We start from the raw sequence: 17,022 nt of genomic DNA on the forward strand, positions 1-17,022 counted from the left end.
AAAAAAATCCATACTCAAATCTACTTAAGATTGAGCCATAAAGAACCTAAATTAAAATTTCAAAAATGTCTAATTTACAAATCCTGTAGTCACTAAAGGCATTCATCAGTTACTTTTTTATCACGTTTAACCCATTAATTAAAATAAATGTAAGACAACATACAATATAATAATTCATTAAACTTCTCTTTAACACTTCTATACAGTTCCACTATATTAAAAAAAAAGTTTTCTTTATTATAATTTCCTTTTTAAGCTCAAGAATGTCATGGTGATGTTAAACGTGGAGTCTGTAATATGAAATGAATCGAAAATAACCAAATTCTACTTTTAACATTATTTGAAAGAAAAAAATTCTACCTCTGCATTGTGTTTAGTTGTTATTTCTAATTTTTCTTTCTTAGCCCGATGGAGTTTCTTTCTGAGATCAGCAGTTATGTCCAAGTCTGTTTCACTTTTAAACATTTGTTTTACATCAGATGAGGCATTCTTCAACCTATAAAATGAGATAAAAAAACATAATTCTCACTAAGTCTATTTCTGGTATTTCTAATAACTTATTTTTCAGAAATCACAAGGAACATGATATGGTCTTTGCCCTAAAGAAACTTACAAGCTAGTAAAAGATGTCGATTGCAAAAGCGAGGTAGAAATATGAAGTAGTGTATGGCCAGAAACAAACTACCGTTTCGTGATGGTACTTAAAGAATGATCCTATCACAAGCTGTGTACTTCTGTTTTGTTTTTAAGATTTTATTTACTTATTTGAGTGAGAGGGAGACAGAGATAGTGAGAGAGAGCACAAGCAGGGAGGAGAGGGAGAAGCAGCCCTCCCTCTGAGCAGGGAGCCAGAGCCGAAGGCAGACGCTTAAATGACTGAGCCACCAAGGGGCCCCACATACTGCATAGTTTTGGAAAAACTTGAGTGCTTTTTACCTTTTTATGTACTATATTTTATTTATGGCAAATGTAATAAATACATATTACAAAAAGAAAAAGCATGAGTGACAGAATATAGATTCAGGCTTAAAAACAGCACACTAGGGGCGCCTGGGTGGAGCAGTAGGTTGAAATTCTGACTCTTGGTTTCGCCTCAGGGGTGATCTCGGCATCATGAAATCAAGCCCCACGATGGGCTCTGAGCTGGGCACAGAGTCTGCTTGGGATTCTCGCTCCCTCTGCCCCACCCCCTGCTCTCGCTCTCCCTCTCTCTCTAAAACAAATACACAAACCTTTAAAAAAAATAAAATAAAAGAAACAGCAGACTAAAGCACTCCCTCTCCAAAATTAAAAATTTAATGAAAGTTATCACCAAAGAGAATTTAGAGATAAAAATCCAAAAGCAGGAAGAGCACAGAAGAGCAATAGCAATAAAATATTAGAAGCTGGAAACCAGGTGGGTGAGTGGTAACTGATTTACATAAGAGAACTGGATTTAAAGCCAAATTTGGGAAAAGCAACCTGATTTACACCCAAAGCTCAATTAATTGACAACAGCCTTGAAAGTGGGGTAAAAGTAGAGCAGAAAACAAGATAATAGGTTGAAAGTCTGCCAAAGAAATGAGATCCTCAGATCCTCTACCCTATATATCACCCAGCTGGGTACCGTCTCTCTCACTCTGGCAGAACACTAGGCAAGGGTTTGTTCCCTGGAGAGGATAAAAACAGAAGGTCTGTGGATTAGAGACATCAGATACAAATGGTATAAGACCCTATAACAAAACAGGAGACTCAAGTCAGAAATTATGTAATAAGTGAAAGCCCTGGTCTTCTAAAACATCTCGTCTGCCAGAACAATGGCAGCCAAGCAGAGAACGGAAGGTAAAAACCAGCAAGGTGAAAAAGACCTAAAGATGCTGATGCTAGGGATTCTCTAACAGACACCTTAACTACGTCACCCTATAGAGAATGCCATGAACACAAAGCCTTACACAAAGAGCTTCCAAACAGCTTGGTAGGCCCCTACTTTCAAATGAAAACAGTGAGCTAAGGATCACCAAAATTAGGAAACAAGAGTTAGAAAGACAGAGACCAAATTGGGGGACAGAGGGGAAGAACCCTCAAAGATTATGCAGGGAAAGGGGAATTTTAAAAAGAGGAGAAAAAAATACCTTCAGAAAAATAAGAGAAGAAATAACATCCATAAAACAAAAACTCCATGTGATAAAAAATGAAATATTCAGAGAAAACAAAACAAAACAAAAAAAGGACTCTTGGAAATCAAAACACAAAGGAATGAAAAGCTAAATAAGTAAATGTAAAAAAAAAAAAAAAAAATCTCCTGGATGCCCGAAAAAGTTCCAAGGGAAAATAATATCCATTTAGAATTGTATGCCCAACAAGTTACAAGGGAATGAGAAAGACTATTTCAGACCTACAAGACACCAAAACATTTACCTCCCATGAACTTTCTCAAGAGGACCTAAATGGTGAAAGAGAAAGACATGGGATCCCGAAAGTAGGGTGTTCAAGACAGACAAAACAGCAACACGATTTCCAGGGTAGTGAAGAAAGGAGCAGCAGGTGACAATTGTGCCACTGTGGCAAAAGCACAGCACCTAAAGGGCAATCCGTCCCAGCTGGACTACTGGACTGGCCAAAGCCTCCAGGAGCGACTTCCTGAAGAGGAGGCAAACAGAAGACAACAGAATGTTTCAGGGGGATGGGTGAAATCGGTGAAGGGGATTAAGAATACAAGTAATGGGGGCGCCTAGGTAGCGCAGTCGTTAAGCGCCTGCCTTCGGCTCAGGGCGTGATCCTGGCGTTCTGGGATCGAGTCCCACATCAGGCTCCTCCGCTGGGAGCCTGCTTCTTCCTCTCCCACTCCCCCTGCTGTGTTCCCTCTCTCGCTGGCTGTCTCTCTGTCACATAAATAAATAAAATCTTTAAAAAAAAAAAAAAAGAATACAAGTAATGTATAGAATTGCTGACTCACTCTATTGTACATCTGAAACTAATATAACACTGTATGCTAACTCTACTGGACTTACAATCAAGGATAAACCCAGAATACTTCGACTATCTGAACATATTGAGAGATTTATGCCACTTGGTTGGAGTATGAAGCTGAATTCTTGATAAATTCATAGAAATTAGGCAAACTAAGCAATCAATGAAACAATTATCAAATCCAAAGGAAACAATGTACAAGACAAAAAAAAGTTACTAAATACTACTACATGGCTCAACTGGATTTTCAAAATTATAATAATGTAAACATGGAAAACTAAATATAGAGAGGACAGTAAAAGGAGGCAAGCACGAACAAAAAATAAATTTTGATCTTTTGTAAAGTGGGCAGTCAGTAGGTAACAGCTAAACCTGAAAAATCACACAGCAATATTAAAAAAAAATTTTAAAGCTTTAGATTTTAAAAATCATTTCAGAATATGGTGACAGTGCTGGCTTTGGCAGCACATATACTAAAATTGGAACAATACAGAGATGAGCTTGGCCCCTGCACAAGTATAGTGACAGATGGCAGCTACACTTTTCATGAGCAGAGCATAACACAGACTTGTTGAATCACTATCTTGTACTGAAATTAATGTATCATTGTGTGTCAACTATATTTCAATACAAAAAAAATACAAAATTTTAAATAAATTAAAAATGATTTTTTAAAATAAAAATCATCTCAGAGACTTGAGAATGATTGCTTCTAGAGATCAAGAGGGTGATTTGTCACAAGCAAATTAGTACTGCTATTTTTCCTAATAGCAGTGAGTAAGCCTTGTAGAACCAGGAGATTCTTTCAATAACGTACTTAGGTAACTTTAATTTTTTTTTTAAATAAGACTAAAATAAAACAACATAGAGAATCACTGAAATCAAAATTTGGTTCTTTAAAAAGATCAACAAACTTGCTAAACTTGTTGCTAGATTGACAAAAAAAAAAAGATTCAAATTATAAAAATAAAGAATGACAGAGGGAATGACACTACCAACCTAGAAGGAATATTATAACACTATGAACAACTATATGCCAACAAGTTAGACAATGTAGATCAAATGGAAAAATTCCTAGAAAAACTGACATTATCAAAACTAACCCCAAAAGAAACAAAATCTGAATAGACCCATAACAGTTAAAGATATTGAATTAATAATTTTAAAAATCTAAACACGAAGAAAGCTCAAGTCCAGATGGCTTCCCTAATAAACTCTACTGAACATTTTAAAAAGAAATAATATCAATCCTCACTTTAGAGGAGATAGAAACAGTTCCCAGATCATTCTATTAACCCAGATTACCTAAGATCAAAGTGAGTCAGCTATCACAAGAAAGGAAAACTACAGACCAATATCGCTCGTGAATGGAAATACAAAAAATCCTCAACAAAACATTAGCAAACCAAATCCAGCAACATCTTAAAAGGATTACACAACATGACCAAAAGTGGGATTTATCCCAAAAATAGAAAAGTGATTTAATGTCTAAAAATCAATTGATGTAATATACCATTTTATTAAAACATAAAAATTATATAATCATCTCAGTAAATACAGAAAAAGCATTTGACAAAATTCAACACCTATTCGTAATTTTTTTTTTAAAAATGCCACAAACTTGGAATACAAGGAAATTTACTCAATCTGGTAAAAAGCATCTGTGAAAAAAACCTACCGCTGGCATACTTAATGGTGAAAGACCAAAAGATTCCCCTAAGACTGGGAACAAAACAAACATGTCCACTTCTATTTAAGATATATTGGAGGTTCTAGACAGTGGAAGGAAGGAAGGAAGGAAGGAAGGAAGGAAGGAAGGAAGGAAGGAAGGAAGGAAGGGAGGGAGGAAGGAAAAGGAAAGGAGGCAGGGCATATATATTAGAAGAAAAGAAATAAAACTATCCTTTTTTTTTTTTTTTAAAGTAAGCTCTATGCCCAACGTGGGGCTTAAACTCACGACCCTGTCCTCTACCAACTGAGCCAGCCAGGCACCCCAGAAATAAAACTATCCTTAATTGCAAAGGACATGATCTTATAAGAATATCCTAAGAAATTCATTAAGAAACAAAAACACTGCCAAAAAAACAATTTTAGCAAGGCCACAGAATGTAAGATCAATATACAAAAATCAGTTACATTTCTGTATACTAACAATGAATAATCCAAAAGTGAAATTTAGAAAATAATTCCATTTATAATAACATCAAAAATATATATATTTAGGAAAAGTACAAATTATTGTAGAACAAAATTAAAGACCTAAATAAATGAAAAGACATTCCACATTCATATTCATGTATTGGAAGAGTCAATATTATCAAGGTGACAATTATCTCCAAGTTGATCTACAGATTCAACATTATCCCTTCCATAATCTCAGCAGGATTTTTTGCAGAAATTGACAAGCTGATCCTAAAATGTATATGGAAAAGCAGAAGAATCAGAATAACCAAAATAATCTTGAAAAAGAAATGGGGGGAGCCTGGGTGGCTCAGTCATTAAGCGTCTGCCTTCGGCTCAAAGCGTGATCTCAGAGTCCTGGGATCGAGCCCCACATGGGGCTCCCTGCTCTGCTGGGAGCCTGCTGCTTCCTTTCCCACTCCCTCTGTTTGTGTTCCCTCTCTCAATGGCTTTCTCTCTGTCAAATAAATAAATAAAATCTTTTTAAAAAAAGAAAAAGAAAAAGAAAAGGCAAATCTATAGAAACAGAAAGTAAATTAGTGGTAAATAGCAAAGTTTAACTTCATTTAGCCAGATTCTAGAATTCTAAAGAGCCATTAGGTATTAAATATCACGACAGACATGATCCCAGGGTCTTGGGATTGAGTCCTGCCTCAGGCTCCTTACTCAGTGGGGAGACTGCTTCTCCCTCTGCCTGCAGCTCCCCCTGCTTGTGCTCTCTCTCTGACGAATAAATAAATAAAAGCTTTTTTAAAAAAAATCATGACAGATATTTATGTGTTAAGAAGTTCCCTCCAAAAGTGAAATGGCTTTTAGCGAAGTCAAAAGTTTATATTTTTGTTCATTTATTTCATACCTTTCTCCAGAAAGGATTTAAGGTAGCTTCTAAAGATAGGTGGAAGATGTTTCTATAGCAAATCCTATTTATAGATGAAGTACATGTTAGTCATGGTCCTTGCCCCACCCACACATCCTTGCCGAAAAGCCTGTCTAGATCAGTTCTTCTCAAACTAAACATGAGCAAGGACTATTCCCCCCAACAAATGATACTTTTGTAAAATATATTTTAAATGACTAAACAAGAAATTCTTTTAACAAGAAATTTTTAAAAGAGGTAAAACACAACCACAAGTGTTTTATTACTAGATTTGACGAACAGAAAATCACACTGCTATGTGATTATAAAAGTTTCTAAACACTTACTTTCAATTTCTGTACTTAGTTCTTTGTAAACCACGCTTTGGGTTGTGCTCTCCAAAAGGGCTCTGTTTTATATTCTAGACTCAGAGTGTTCTATCTTTCACATCAGAGGCGCATCAGCCAGAAGCCGGCACCTCGCCAAAAGGCAGATATCAAGGATACAAAAAAGAGAAGCCACGGCAGTTCTTGGATATAAACTCCAAGTAGAAGCTGTTGGAACAGGAGCTAAAACCCGAAGAATGCCTCAAGAGAAGTCGTGAACCACGGCTGGGGCGCGAAGTCAGAACAACTAGAGCCAACGAGATTAGGGCAAAGTAATGACCACACCGAAATGGGGATGAGCAAAACCATGAGAAGACGACACTTGAGAAGGAGAAAAGAATGAGCAGTTCTCAAAGGTCGGGAGAAAGGACACACGCGGACTTTTGTGGACGAGTTCACAAAGGAGCAGGGACTGCAGCACGTGGTCGCACATCCCGGTCCCACTGCTGTGAAGGTCACACCCACTCCTCCAGGCACGTGAAGCTTCCGCCTCCCTTAGCAGGCCTCGCTTAGTGGGCCTCCCTTAGCCGAGAATCCTTACAGTCAGCACCCCCAAACACTGACTTCTCCCTGAGGCCTGCAACCCAAAAGCATTCCCCAACTAAAGGAAGAGACTGACAGCTTACCTTTGGGTGTCACCAGGGGAATTACTTGAAGTGTTTAAACTCATGGTAAGTCTCTTCCAGCTCTTTGAAAACAGCCCACTGTTTCTGAATGGTGTACTTCGTTATTGAGGATTATACCTGTCTGAGATGTCTGTGGCTTACCGGTTAGATGGGCTGAAGTCTGTTAAAATAGTAAACAACATAACAGTGGTTATATATGAGTCCTGAGACTATGAGTGGTTTTTGTCTTTTTCTTCAACTTATTTGTATTTATTTTATTTTATTTATTTGAGAGAGAGAGCATGAGCAAGGAGAGGGAGAAGGAGAAGCAGACTCCTCACTAAGCAGGGAGGCCAACTCGGGGCTCATTCCCAGGGCCCTGGGATCATGACCTGACCCAAAAACAGACACTTAACCGACTGAGCCACCCAGGCACCCCTTACTTGTATTTTTAAAATTATTTTATAACAAACATGAAAACATTTAAAAACTATTATGTTCCTTTTTTTTTTTTTTTTTGACACAGAGAGAGAGAGCACAAGCAGGGAGAGCAGCAGGCAGAAGTACAGAGAGAAGCAGGCTCCCGCTGAGCAAGGAGCCCAATATGGGGCTTGATTCCAGGACCCTGGGATCACGACCTGAGCCGAAGTCAGCCACTTAACCAACTGAGCCACCCATGTGTCCCTGAATTCTTTTAAAAAAAGATTAGAAGCAAAAATGACAAAATGTTAAAAAGATATTCCTTCTTATAAGAACAAAGTTCTATTAGAGTTTAATTTCTCAAATGAAGAGAAAAAAATATTTTTTAAAGATTTTCTTTATTTGACAGAGAGAGCGCACAGGGTGGGAGAGGGGCAGAGGCAGATGGAGAGGCAGACTCCCCGCTGAGCAGGGAGCCCCGCGTGAGCCTCAATCCCAGGACCCCAGGATCATGACCTGAGCCTGAAGGGAGATGCTTAGCTAACTGAGCCACTCAGACACCCCAAGAAAAAATGATCTTAATAAAACAGTGACAAATTACTCTTGAACTAGAAAAGGAATGTAGAGCCTATTTCTGGAGAACAGAATGCACTTTGAAAGAAAGTGAAGTCCAGGGACATTTTTAAGTCCCTAAAGCCTTTTTCATAAATGACATATTTTTAATGCAATGTTACAATCAAAAAGACCAAAGTACTCCCCACAAATGATCTCATGGTAATTTTCAAAGTCCTTCTCTTAAAGATCAAGGAGGAATAAGGAAAGAGGAGAGTACTTGACACTTACGCTGGCCTGTCTAGAACCCTCTTCTATGGGAAATAACTCCAAATTATACAAAGCTAACCATTTAAAGTAAGTTGCTTAAGTATATACCCATATATATACATATATACATATATGTGTGTGTGTGTGTGTGTGTGTGTGTATACATAGTGTGTGTGTGAAGGAATCTCTAGGTAAATATTTTAAACAGAGATAACAGTGACTAAGTTCAGACAGACACAAATATCAAGATCTTACAAGTATCTCTTGGTATCCCTGGTAGAAGTCCAATAGCCTAAGACAGACCATGAGTTTTGGACTCAGAGAGATCTGAGTTAGGATGCCTTTAATCATCTTCCCAGTACGTGGCCATGGGCAAGTCACTTAGACTCTCTGAGCCTGTTTCCTCAACCATAAAAAGGGGTAATTACATCAAAGTCATATATTTGAGATTTAAATAATATATACAGAATTATACAGTGCTCCATCACTGAATACAAACCCTCTGGGAAAATATAATATAATAGTCCCTGATAAAGGAAGGGAGTAAGTGATACTTAAGGTGACTTGGTCTAGGGGAAAGATGTATCAAAAGAATTATTTAGTGGAATTGCCAGTGTACGGGGATACCTAGAAGACAAAAAAAAAAAAAAGCTACCTCTCTTTCCCTGCTCCTAATAAAGCCTCAGAGATTTCACTGAAAGAAAAGGAACTCAAGTAAGTGAACCGAGATGGAGACAAAACCAAGGTGCTAAGAACTGAGTAACGATTCCTACAGACACCAACAGATCTTTAAAACAGTCAGTGAGTTAGCTGATACTAGAATACTTTGACCCAGAACAAAGAAGATGGAGTTTTTACCAAAATAGAGGGAAAAATCCTGCCAGTCAGCTACTAAATGGAGGATACTAAGTACTCAACCAAGCTCTTCTGATACTGAGTACCAAAATCTTTTCATCTTACTACCATACTCCCAAATGTCAGACTCTGGGGAAACTGCCTTCAGAATGGAAGTTAAAGGGTTAAAACTCAAGACAGAATGGACTCTTCTACACTTAAGAGTAAAGTCCAAGGCTCAAAAGCATATATGTAAAATGTTTCTATTTTTATGAAAACGATTAAACACACACACGTATGCATATGTGTCACAACAGGCACAAACAGAACCTCTCACCCACGGGAAAAGAATTTACATAGATAGGACTTTAATAAATGTCTGTTGTGTTTTGTTTTGGTTTTATTTGGGGCAGAGAAGTGTGGGAAGAGGTAGTTTACTAAATTTTAATAAAGTCGTTTCAATAAAGCTAAATTGAAGAGAATCATTATTTTTTTTGGTGCATCATTTTGGTATCTAATATCTTCAAATGTGAATAGTCTTCTAGACAGAAAAGTGTCTTCCATAGGTCAGGAATAAGTTTTGTCAATTTCCAGATCATCGATACAGATAATGTAGTAGGCAGATGGTCCCCACAATCTCGGCCCCCACTGGTGTTTCTCTCTTGTTTAATATCCTTCCCTTTTCTGTGGGCAGAACCTGTGACTTGCTTCTAACCAACAGAATATGGCAAAGGGATGATGATATGTGGCTCCCGTGATTACATTATGTTATATAAGACTCTGTTTTAAAATGACAGTCTCCTGCTGGCCGTGAAGAAGCGAAATGCCATGCTGTGAACCACCTACAGGGAGAGCTACATTACTGGAACAGCAGGGAGCCTCCACCCACAGCCAGTAAGAAGCAAATGCCTCAGTCATACAGAGGCCAATAGGACACAAATTCTGCCAACAATCTAAATAAGCTGGGAAGCAGATTCTTTCCAACCAAACCTCCAGATGAGAACACAGCCCAGCCAGCACCTTGACAGTGGCCCAGTGAATTCTGAACAAAGGACCCACTTAAGCTGTGCCCAGACTCCTGACCTAAGAGATAATAAATAGGTGCTGTTTTAAGCCACTAATTTGTGGTAACTTGTTACACACCAATAGAAAACTAATACGGAGGGCGCCTGGCTGACTCAGTCTGAAGAGCATGTGACTCTTGATCTCAGGGTGGTAAATTTGAGCCCCACATTGGCTATAGAGATTACTAAAAAAATAAATACACTTAAAAAAAAACTAATATGGATAAGAAATTTGAAAACACTCTTGCGGGGTTAAAAAGAAAAAGAAGTCGAGGGACAAGAAAGAAACAAAAATGAGTTCTCACATCAGCTCTGCCTGCGTGTCTTTCATAAAGTCATTTTTCTACGATTTATTAATTTAAATGAGGGACATTGTAAAAATTCTATCTAAGGTAATTAGAGAAACTAGAAAATCTATAAGCAACATTTACAACAAAAAGCTACAAAATTAAATGAATAAAGGCAAGCCACCAACATGCACAAAACCTACATGGGAGCAGTAGAAGTATGTAAGGAGGAGAAAGCAGAGTATGGAAATAACAAGGCTACATCTGAAAGAACACTAAAAAGAGCCAGCAGATATTCAATGGGGAGCACAACAAGCCAATCTGGGAACATCAGATGAAACTGGGAGAAGTCTAACCATTCCACAAGCCGGCCTGTGATACAGGCGTATGGCAAGAAAGTCTTGAAAGGGTTGGTACAGTCCAGCCTATGAACTCTCGGAAACGACCTGCCGAGGTCCCCTTCCTGGACAGAGGCCCACGCTAAAGAGAAACGGCAAGAACTGGAATCAAAACTGAGCAGGATAGGGGAAATACGAAGAAAAGCAAAGGCCCCAAGACCAAACTGTAGGAGGAAACAGAGCCGGGAAATCCCAGAAACAAGCCACCAGAGTTTTTAACACTCACAGAAACACCACAAGACAGGGTTCCATGAAGTCAGAAAAGCTTTCCTGAAGTTTGCCCCAATCTCAAAGTTCAAGTAAACTAATCTTCCATAAAAATAAGCAACAGAAGAGTAGTGTGGTCAAATCCCATACAAAGGTAACACAGGGAAAAAGAGAGTAAGGAGCAGAAATGAATGCTACAAATGAAAGCATGACAGAAAGACATGACCACAAAACAGATGAAACCTGTAACTTACTATTTCAAAAATAAGCTAAAAGACACTAACAAAATGGTACAAGACAGGAAGAATTAGAATTAGAAAAACACAGAAATAAGGTGACAACGATCAGAAAGAGTTAGAAACGGAAGAAAAGATCATTTCAATGATGACAACTAAGAGGGAACACAAAGTAAATACACGACAGAAAATGCCTGAAAGGACATAGGAAATAAAAAGAGGAAAATTTTCTGAGTAAAAAAATGAAGAAAGGGATCAAAAGGATTCAAGAGAAAGTGACAAAATACTGAATATTTTTAGGCAAAGAATAACCAACATGCAGATAACAGGAGTCCCTGAATAAGAAGACAAAAGCAAAGGGATAGAACACTAAAAACTGTAGTCCAGGAAAACTTTCTTGAAGTAACAAAAAGAATTTAATGTACATTTTGAAAAGCAAACTGTGTATCTGAGAATACTGAACACCAAGACACATTCTAAGGTAATTACTGGTCTTCAACAAAAACCTGCACACAAATGTTCAGAACAGCCTTGTTCGTTATAGCCAAAGAGTAAAAAAACACCCAAATGTCCATTAACTGACCCATGGAAAAATAAAATATGAAATATATACTCAACCATTAAACGGAATGAAGAAATGATACATGCCACATGGGTGAACCTTCAAGCATACTTGAAAACAGTATGCTAAGTGAAAGAAGCCAGACACAAAAGGCCACAGATTGTAGGACTCCATGTATATGAAATGTATAGAATGAGCAAACACATAGAAATAGAAAGTGGATTTGTGGTTGCCAGAGGGTAGGGAGGGGGGAATGGGGTCTGACGGCCAATAGGTATGAGGTTCCTCTTTGGGAGTGACGGAAATGTTCTGGAATTAGATAGCTAGAACTATTAGACAGCTAGAATTAGAACACAGTGAATATACTAAAAATCAATGAATTGTACACTTTAAAACTGAATTTTGATAGGTGAATTATATCTCAATTTTTTAAATTCATCAAAATTTACCAAATTCACACAAAAAAAATCCTATCTAAAGTCTCCTTTAGCAAAATCTTATTTTCTTTTTCTCTGTCTCTACTATCAGCTCCTGATGACACTAGGGTTCAAGAGCCTACCTCTGTGTGTTTTCGGAAGACTAATCTAGTCATCAATGAAGAGCCAAAGTCAGATCTGTGGCTGAATTTAAACTATGACTGGAGTTCTATCCTTTTGAACATGGCAGAGAAGATGTAGCAAAAGCTTCCTTTTCAAACACCACAGTGAAAAGGTAATGAATGACGAGGAAAGTAGCTAGGTACAGTAATGGAAATGTCAGTGAAATAGGGAATTAGGTCAAAGAATTATAGGTTCCTCACATAATATGCATTCCAAGATTTACCTAAAACTCCCCAATGAGATTCCACAAGATAAGTACTTTAGCTGATTTATACGAGTAATTACAAATTCCTTATGATACGCAATCAACATCAATCAGCCTTTCTCCAACATGTAGCTAACTCTGTTAGTAACGTTTTCCATTTGAAAACATTCAATATGCCATTATCTATAAACAAACTATCTGAGCCACTCCTACTGTCATCATGCCAACTGTGACAAACATCCCTTCTCCAGTGTGCTAAGAACTTTCTATATCTCTACACTGTCACTCTACACCAACCGCAAGGGAAAGATACTGTTAATGTTCCCACTTTATACCTAAGGAAACTGGGGCTTAACGATGTTCATTCAATCACCTGTCCAAAGTCACATCTCTAGTAAGTGACAGAGTCTGGATTCAAGCCCAAATTAGCGGACGCCACAGTTCTGTTGTGTGTCTTGCTATTGGCCTTCAAGATATGATTCACCCCCAGCCAGAGAGCATGTAAGACCTTGCTTATCAGAAAAGAACTTCTCCCTGCCTCAGATTTTTCAAACACAGCTCATCCGTCCCCCACATCCCCACCCCATCCAAACTAACTACAAGGCAGGGTCTCTTAATGAAGGATAACTCAGACCTCCAGTGGATTCTCAATCCAAATGGCACTTCACAGGCTTGGGCCCAAACCAGGCCATCCTGTAGCAGTGACGGATAAAGGCAAAGTTTAGATCAGCTTTTTATGTTAATCTATTAATAGATGAATCTTCTCTTGGTAGTGGAGTTGGACTATTCTCACCATTCCTACTAAAATAGATAAGGGGATGTTATATATATCATCCTTCAATAAGAAGTTCTTTAGACATAGTTAATAGGGCCAACTACCGGTAACTGAGGCCAAGGGATCAATGATCTAGATATCCTAAGAGTAAGTCCCAGCCAGAAAGACAAATCTAGTTTAGATTTCAGAGCCACTGCTGGTACAAAGTTTCCTACCTCACAGCTGAGTCCTTCACTGGGTCATGCAGAATATATTCATCTCTCAGTGTGTCTGTACAGATCAGGGGGAAGGGAAGGGGTGAGGGCGGGGCTGGGGATGAAAAGATAAAAAACCACTATTACTGAGCACTTACTATGTGCCTAATACTAGGCGAATGTACCTGATCTCATTGAATCCTCCCAATAGCCCTATAAGATGATTATACAAATTTCACAGACGAGAACACTGATGCTTAGAGAGGATGAGTAACTTGTATAAAGCTATTCAAGTGGGAGGGACAGCTGGATGGCTCAGTTGGTTAAGCAACTGACTCTTCGTTTCAGCTCAGGTCATGATCTCAGGGTCTTGAGATCAAGCCCCAATGGGGGCTCAACACTCAGCCCCCAGTCTGCTTGAAACTTTTCCCCCTCCCCTTCTGCTCCCCCCACCTCTAAAATAAACAAATAAAATCCTTAAAAAAAAAAAAAAAGATGCTCAGTGGGAGGGTTAGAATTCAAACCCACATCTGGCTGACTCCTAAATCCATCCTCTTTCATAACACAGTGCTAACTTCAATAACTACATCTGTGTTGGGGATTCTATCTGCACACTTATATATTTCACCCTCAAAGAGGATGTCAGGTTCTTTCATCAAAATAAGACCATGACAGAGCACTTGGGTGGCTCAGTCGATTAGGTGTCTGCCTTCAGCTCAGGCCATGATCCCTGGGTCCAGGGATCGAGCCCCACATCGGGCTCCTTGCTCTGCAGGGATTCTGCTTCTCTCTCTCTCTCTCTCCTTCTGCCCCTCCTCACTGCTCATTCTCTCAAATAAAGTTAAGTCTTAAAAAAAAAAAAAAAACCATGACAGGGGGGCTGAGACAATCAAAGAATTTTAGAATTAAATAGGACTTTAAAGACCAATTCCATCTTCCTTATCTGACAGATAAGGAATCTAATGTCTAGTTAGCTTAGGTGATTTGCTTGAGGTCACGCAACTAATAAAACTTCAAGCTCCAGACTAAAACTACTCCCCTCTTTCCTCTTAGCAGGTTGCACTGTCTTTGTTTCTTCTTCATTTCATGGGAAACCACTGCTAGTTTCTGCTCTACCACTGTTTTGTTGTTACTACGCACTAACTGTTCAATAAAACAAGTGACAAAACGGTGGGGTCTTCTCTCCAAAATTATGTGAACTATAGAAAACATCCATGTGTTTTGTATTTGAAAGAGTTGAACACCAATTGCTTCTCAAGTAAACTTACGCAGAATCATTAGAGATCTTAAAAAGAAAAAATAAGCATTTGTCTAGGATAAATATCATGACAGAGTAAAGAACAGTCAAAAGGAGGTTCTACTTCTGCAGAAAATGTACAGCCCTGGAAAAACAGCCGGATTTTCTATGTCTCTTAAGAGTCCTGGAGGGTGAGCAGTAGAAACTACAGATGTTAGCCTACCACAACTCATTCTTTGATTTATCAAACATTGATAAGAGTGGCTAGTGTGTGGCTGGCTTTTTTTTTTTTTTTTTTTTTTAAGGATGAAAAAGACGTGGTCCTTGTCCTCGAAGAGTTTACTGATTCGTGGACGGGAAAAGCCCGGCAGTCCGGAGTTGTAAACCTTAGAATTTCCAAGTCCAGGCCCTCTGGGTCCTGCCCTCTGGTCCCTACTCAGTCCTCTGGGTGCTGCTGCAGCGGTCTCCTGTTAAGATGCTTCTAGGAGATCTTCCCCCAGGTGGGCGGAGAGGCCCGGCCCAGAGAGCTGGAGGCGTGTCCCCACAAACGACACCAACAACCCCAGGACAACTACGAACTAACTCGGAGTTCCCCTTAACTCTCACTGCTGCTACCCGTATCTTCCTCAGCACCTCCCCGCCCAAGTCGTTCGCCTCGAAGCCCCACATCCCGTGGTTACCTCAGCGGGCTCCCGTGGTCCAGACCGCACACCCAAGACCCCAGGGGCAGCTCCAAATCTCAATGGTAGAAAGAGGCCTAGGCAGATCGCGGGGGTCAGAGCAAAAACTGTTGGAACCCGACGGACTCTAGGACCCGGGAAGAGGGAACGAATAGCAAAGGGGGACAGGAGGGGAAAAGCCCTGGAGAGACGGTGTTTACAACGGCCACTTCCGGAGACTCGGCAGCGCTCGCAGACCTTCATAGACTTTCGCAGGCCTCCCGGCCCCGCCCCAGCCGACCCCTTTCCTCCCGCCTCTCGCTGCCCGCCGCCCCAGGATACGCACTCAGAGAATCCGGCGCTCCGATTGGAGGAGGAGGGCCCGCGAAGTTGCGCGGCCGTGCGGGAAGGCGAGCAGGCGCATGCGCCGTTGCTGAGGAGCGGCGCGCTCGTAACCAAACGCGATCCCGCGGCGCGCGCGCCCCTCCTGCACGAGAACGCCCCGGCCCACGCTCTAAGGTGCAGTTCTCAGCGTGAGGTCTCCAGGTCACAGTCTCAGAATCCCCAGAGCCGCCAGACAGTGTGGATTTCTGAACCCTAACCCTTTTTCCGCGCGTACTTATTGAATAAAACTCTTAAGAGGCTGGATCCCCGATTGTACATTAAACTGCCGCTCCTAAGGCCAGTGTAGCCCCGTCGGGGTCTGTGGACTGGTGCCAGAGCCAGGGGTAGATTTTGTGGGCTCGGCTTCTGCGCAAGTGGCTGGTTTCCTGCTGTGTAGCCCGCTGCCGCCTGCAAAACGCTCCTTGTCCCCTCCTCCCATCCCCATTGTATCCCAGCTTGGGGTTGTAAACAATGCGGAGAAAATGCGGGACAGCGCGCTGATACTGTTGCAGCGCCTTTCATTATAAATATTACATAACGAGGTACCTCGCAAAAAAAGTCCTTGGAGCCTTAGTATGTGCTCCCTCTCCTATCCTCGTCCAAGCCCCCGAGCGCCCGCGCGCACACACACTCGCACACACGCCTTCCTCGAGTTGATAATTTATACTTCGGTTTCTTCCGGTAGCTGCTTCACAATCTGCGGCCGCCCCAGAGAGATTGGAAAACCAAACGCTCTTTTGTTCTTTGGCATTTGGAAACCTGTTCCCCAAAGAACAATGCAAATTGGCGGGATTTTGATTGAGGAGTTTATCTTGACTGCCTCCACCTCCTCCCCTCAAAAAGGTGTTCGATACAAAATGAACCTTTTATGCTAAAATTGTCCCATGTTGATTGTAATCAACCTGAAACCAGGTGTAGGCGCCGTCTTTTCCCTGTCTCCCTGGGGAGAGCCAACGGTCATAAATGCAAATATAAATTGAGATTAAAACCTCCTTGATTCCTGTAACACTGAAACTTTAACTGGTTTGAGTTGTTACAGGTTAAAAAAAGGAACCCATCCTGCTTCCTAATAGTTTTGCCAGAAAGAGGATAATTACTTCAAAGAAAAGAGTTTATGGAAAGGAAAAGAGCCCATCATAACATTTAGAAATGCAGTGGAAAA

General features: G+C 40.2%; 1 protein-coding gene and 1 pseudogene across 2 annotated transcripts in view; one reads left to right on the forward strand and one right to left on the reverse strand.

The window, feature by feature from the left end:
• Positions 1-15,767, reverse strand: part of CCDC171 (coiled-coil domain containing 171) — a 293,932-nt gene extending 278,165 nt beyond the window's left edge. For both annotated transcript variants that reach the window (XM_087869628.1, XM_045780223.2), the window contains exons 1-3: positions 15,498-15,767; positions 6,999-7,158; positions 361-496 (exon numbers count right to left, since the gene is read on the reverse strand). In XM_087869628.1, the coding sequence (XP_087725754.1) occupies positions 361-496; positions 6,999-7,042 (180 nt within the window). In that variant the 5' untranslated portion in view covers positions 7,043-7,158; positions 15,498-15,767. The remainder of the gene's footprint in view (positions 1-360; positions 497-6,998; positions 7,159-15,497) is intronic.
• Positions 3,399-3,494, forward strand: LOC123781381 (U6 spliceosomal RNA; annotated as a pseudogene).
• Positions 15,768-17,022: the final 1,255 nt, after the last annotated feature.

This window comes from Ursus americanus, chromosome 18, assembly GCF_024610735.1.
Source record: "Ursus americanus isolate L20-20 chromosome 18, mUrsAme1.1.p, whole genome shotgun sequence".
Lineage (NCBI taxonomy): Eukaryota > Metazoa > Chordata > Mammalia > Carnivora > Ursidae > Ursus > Ursus americanus.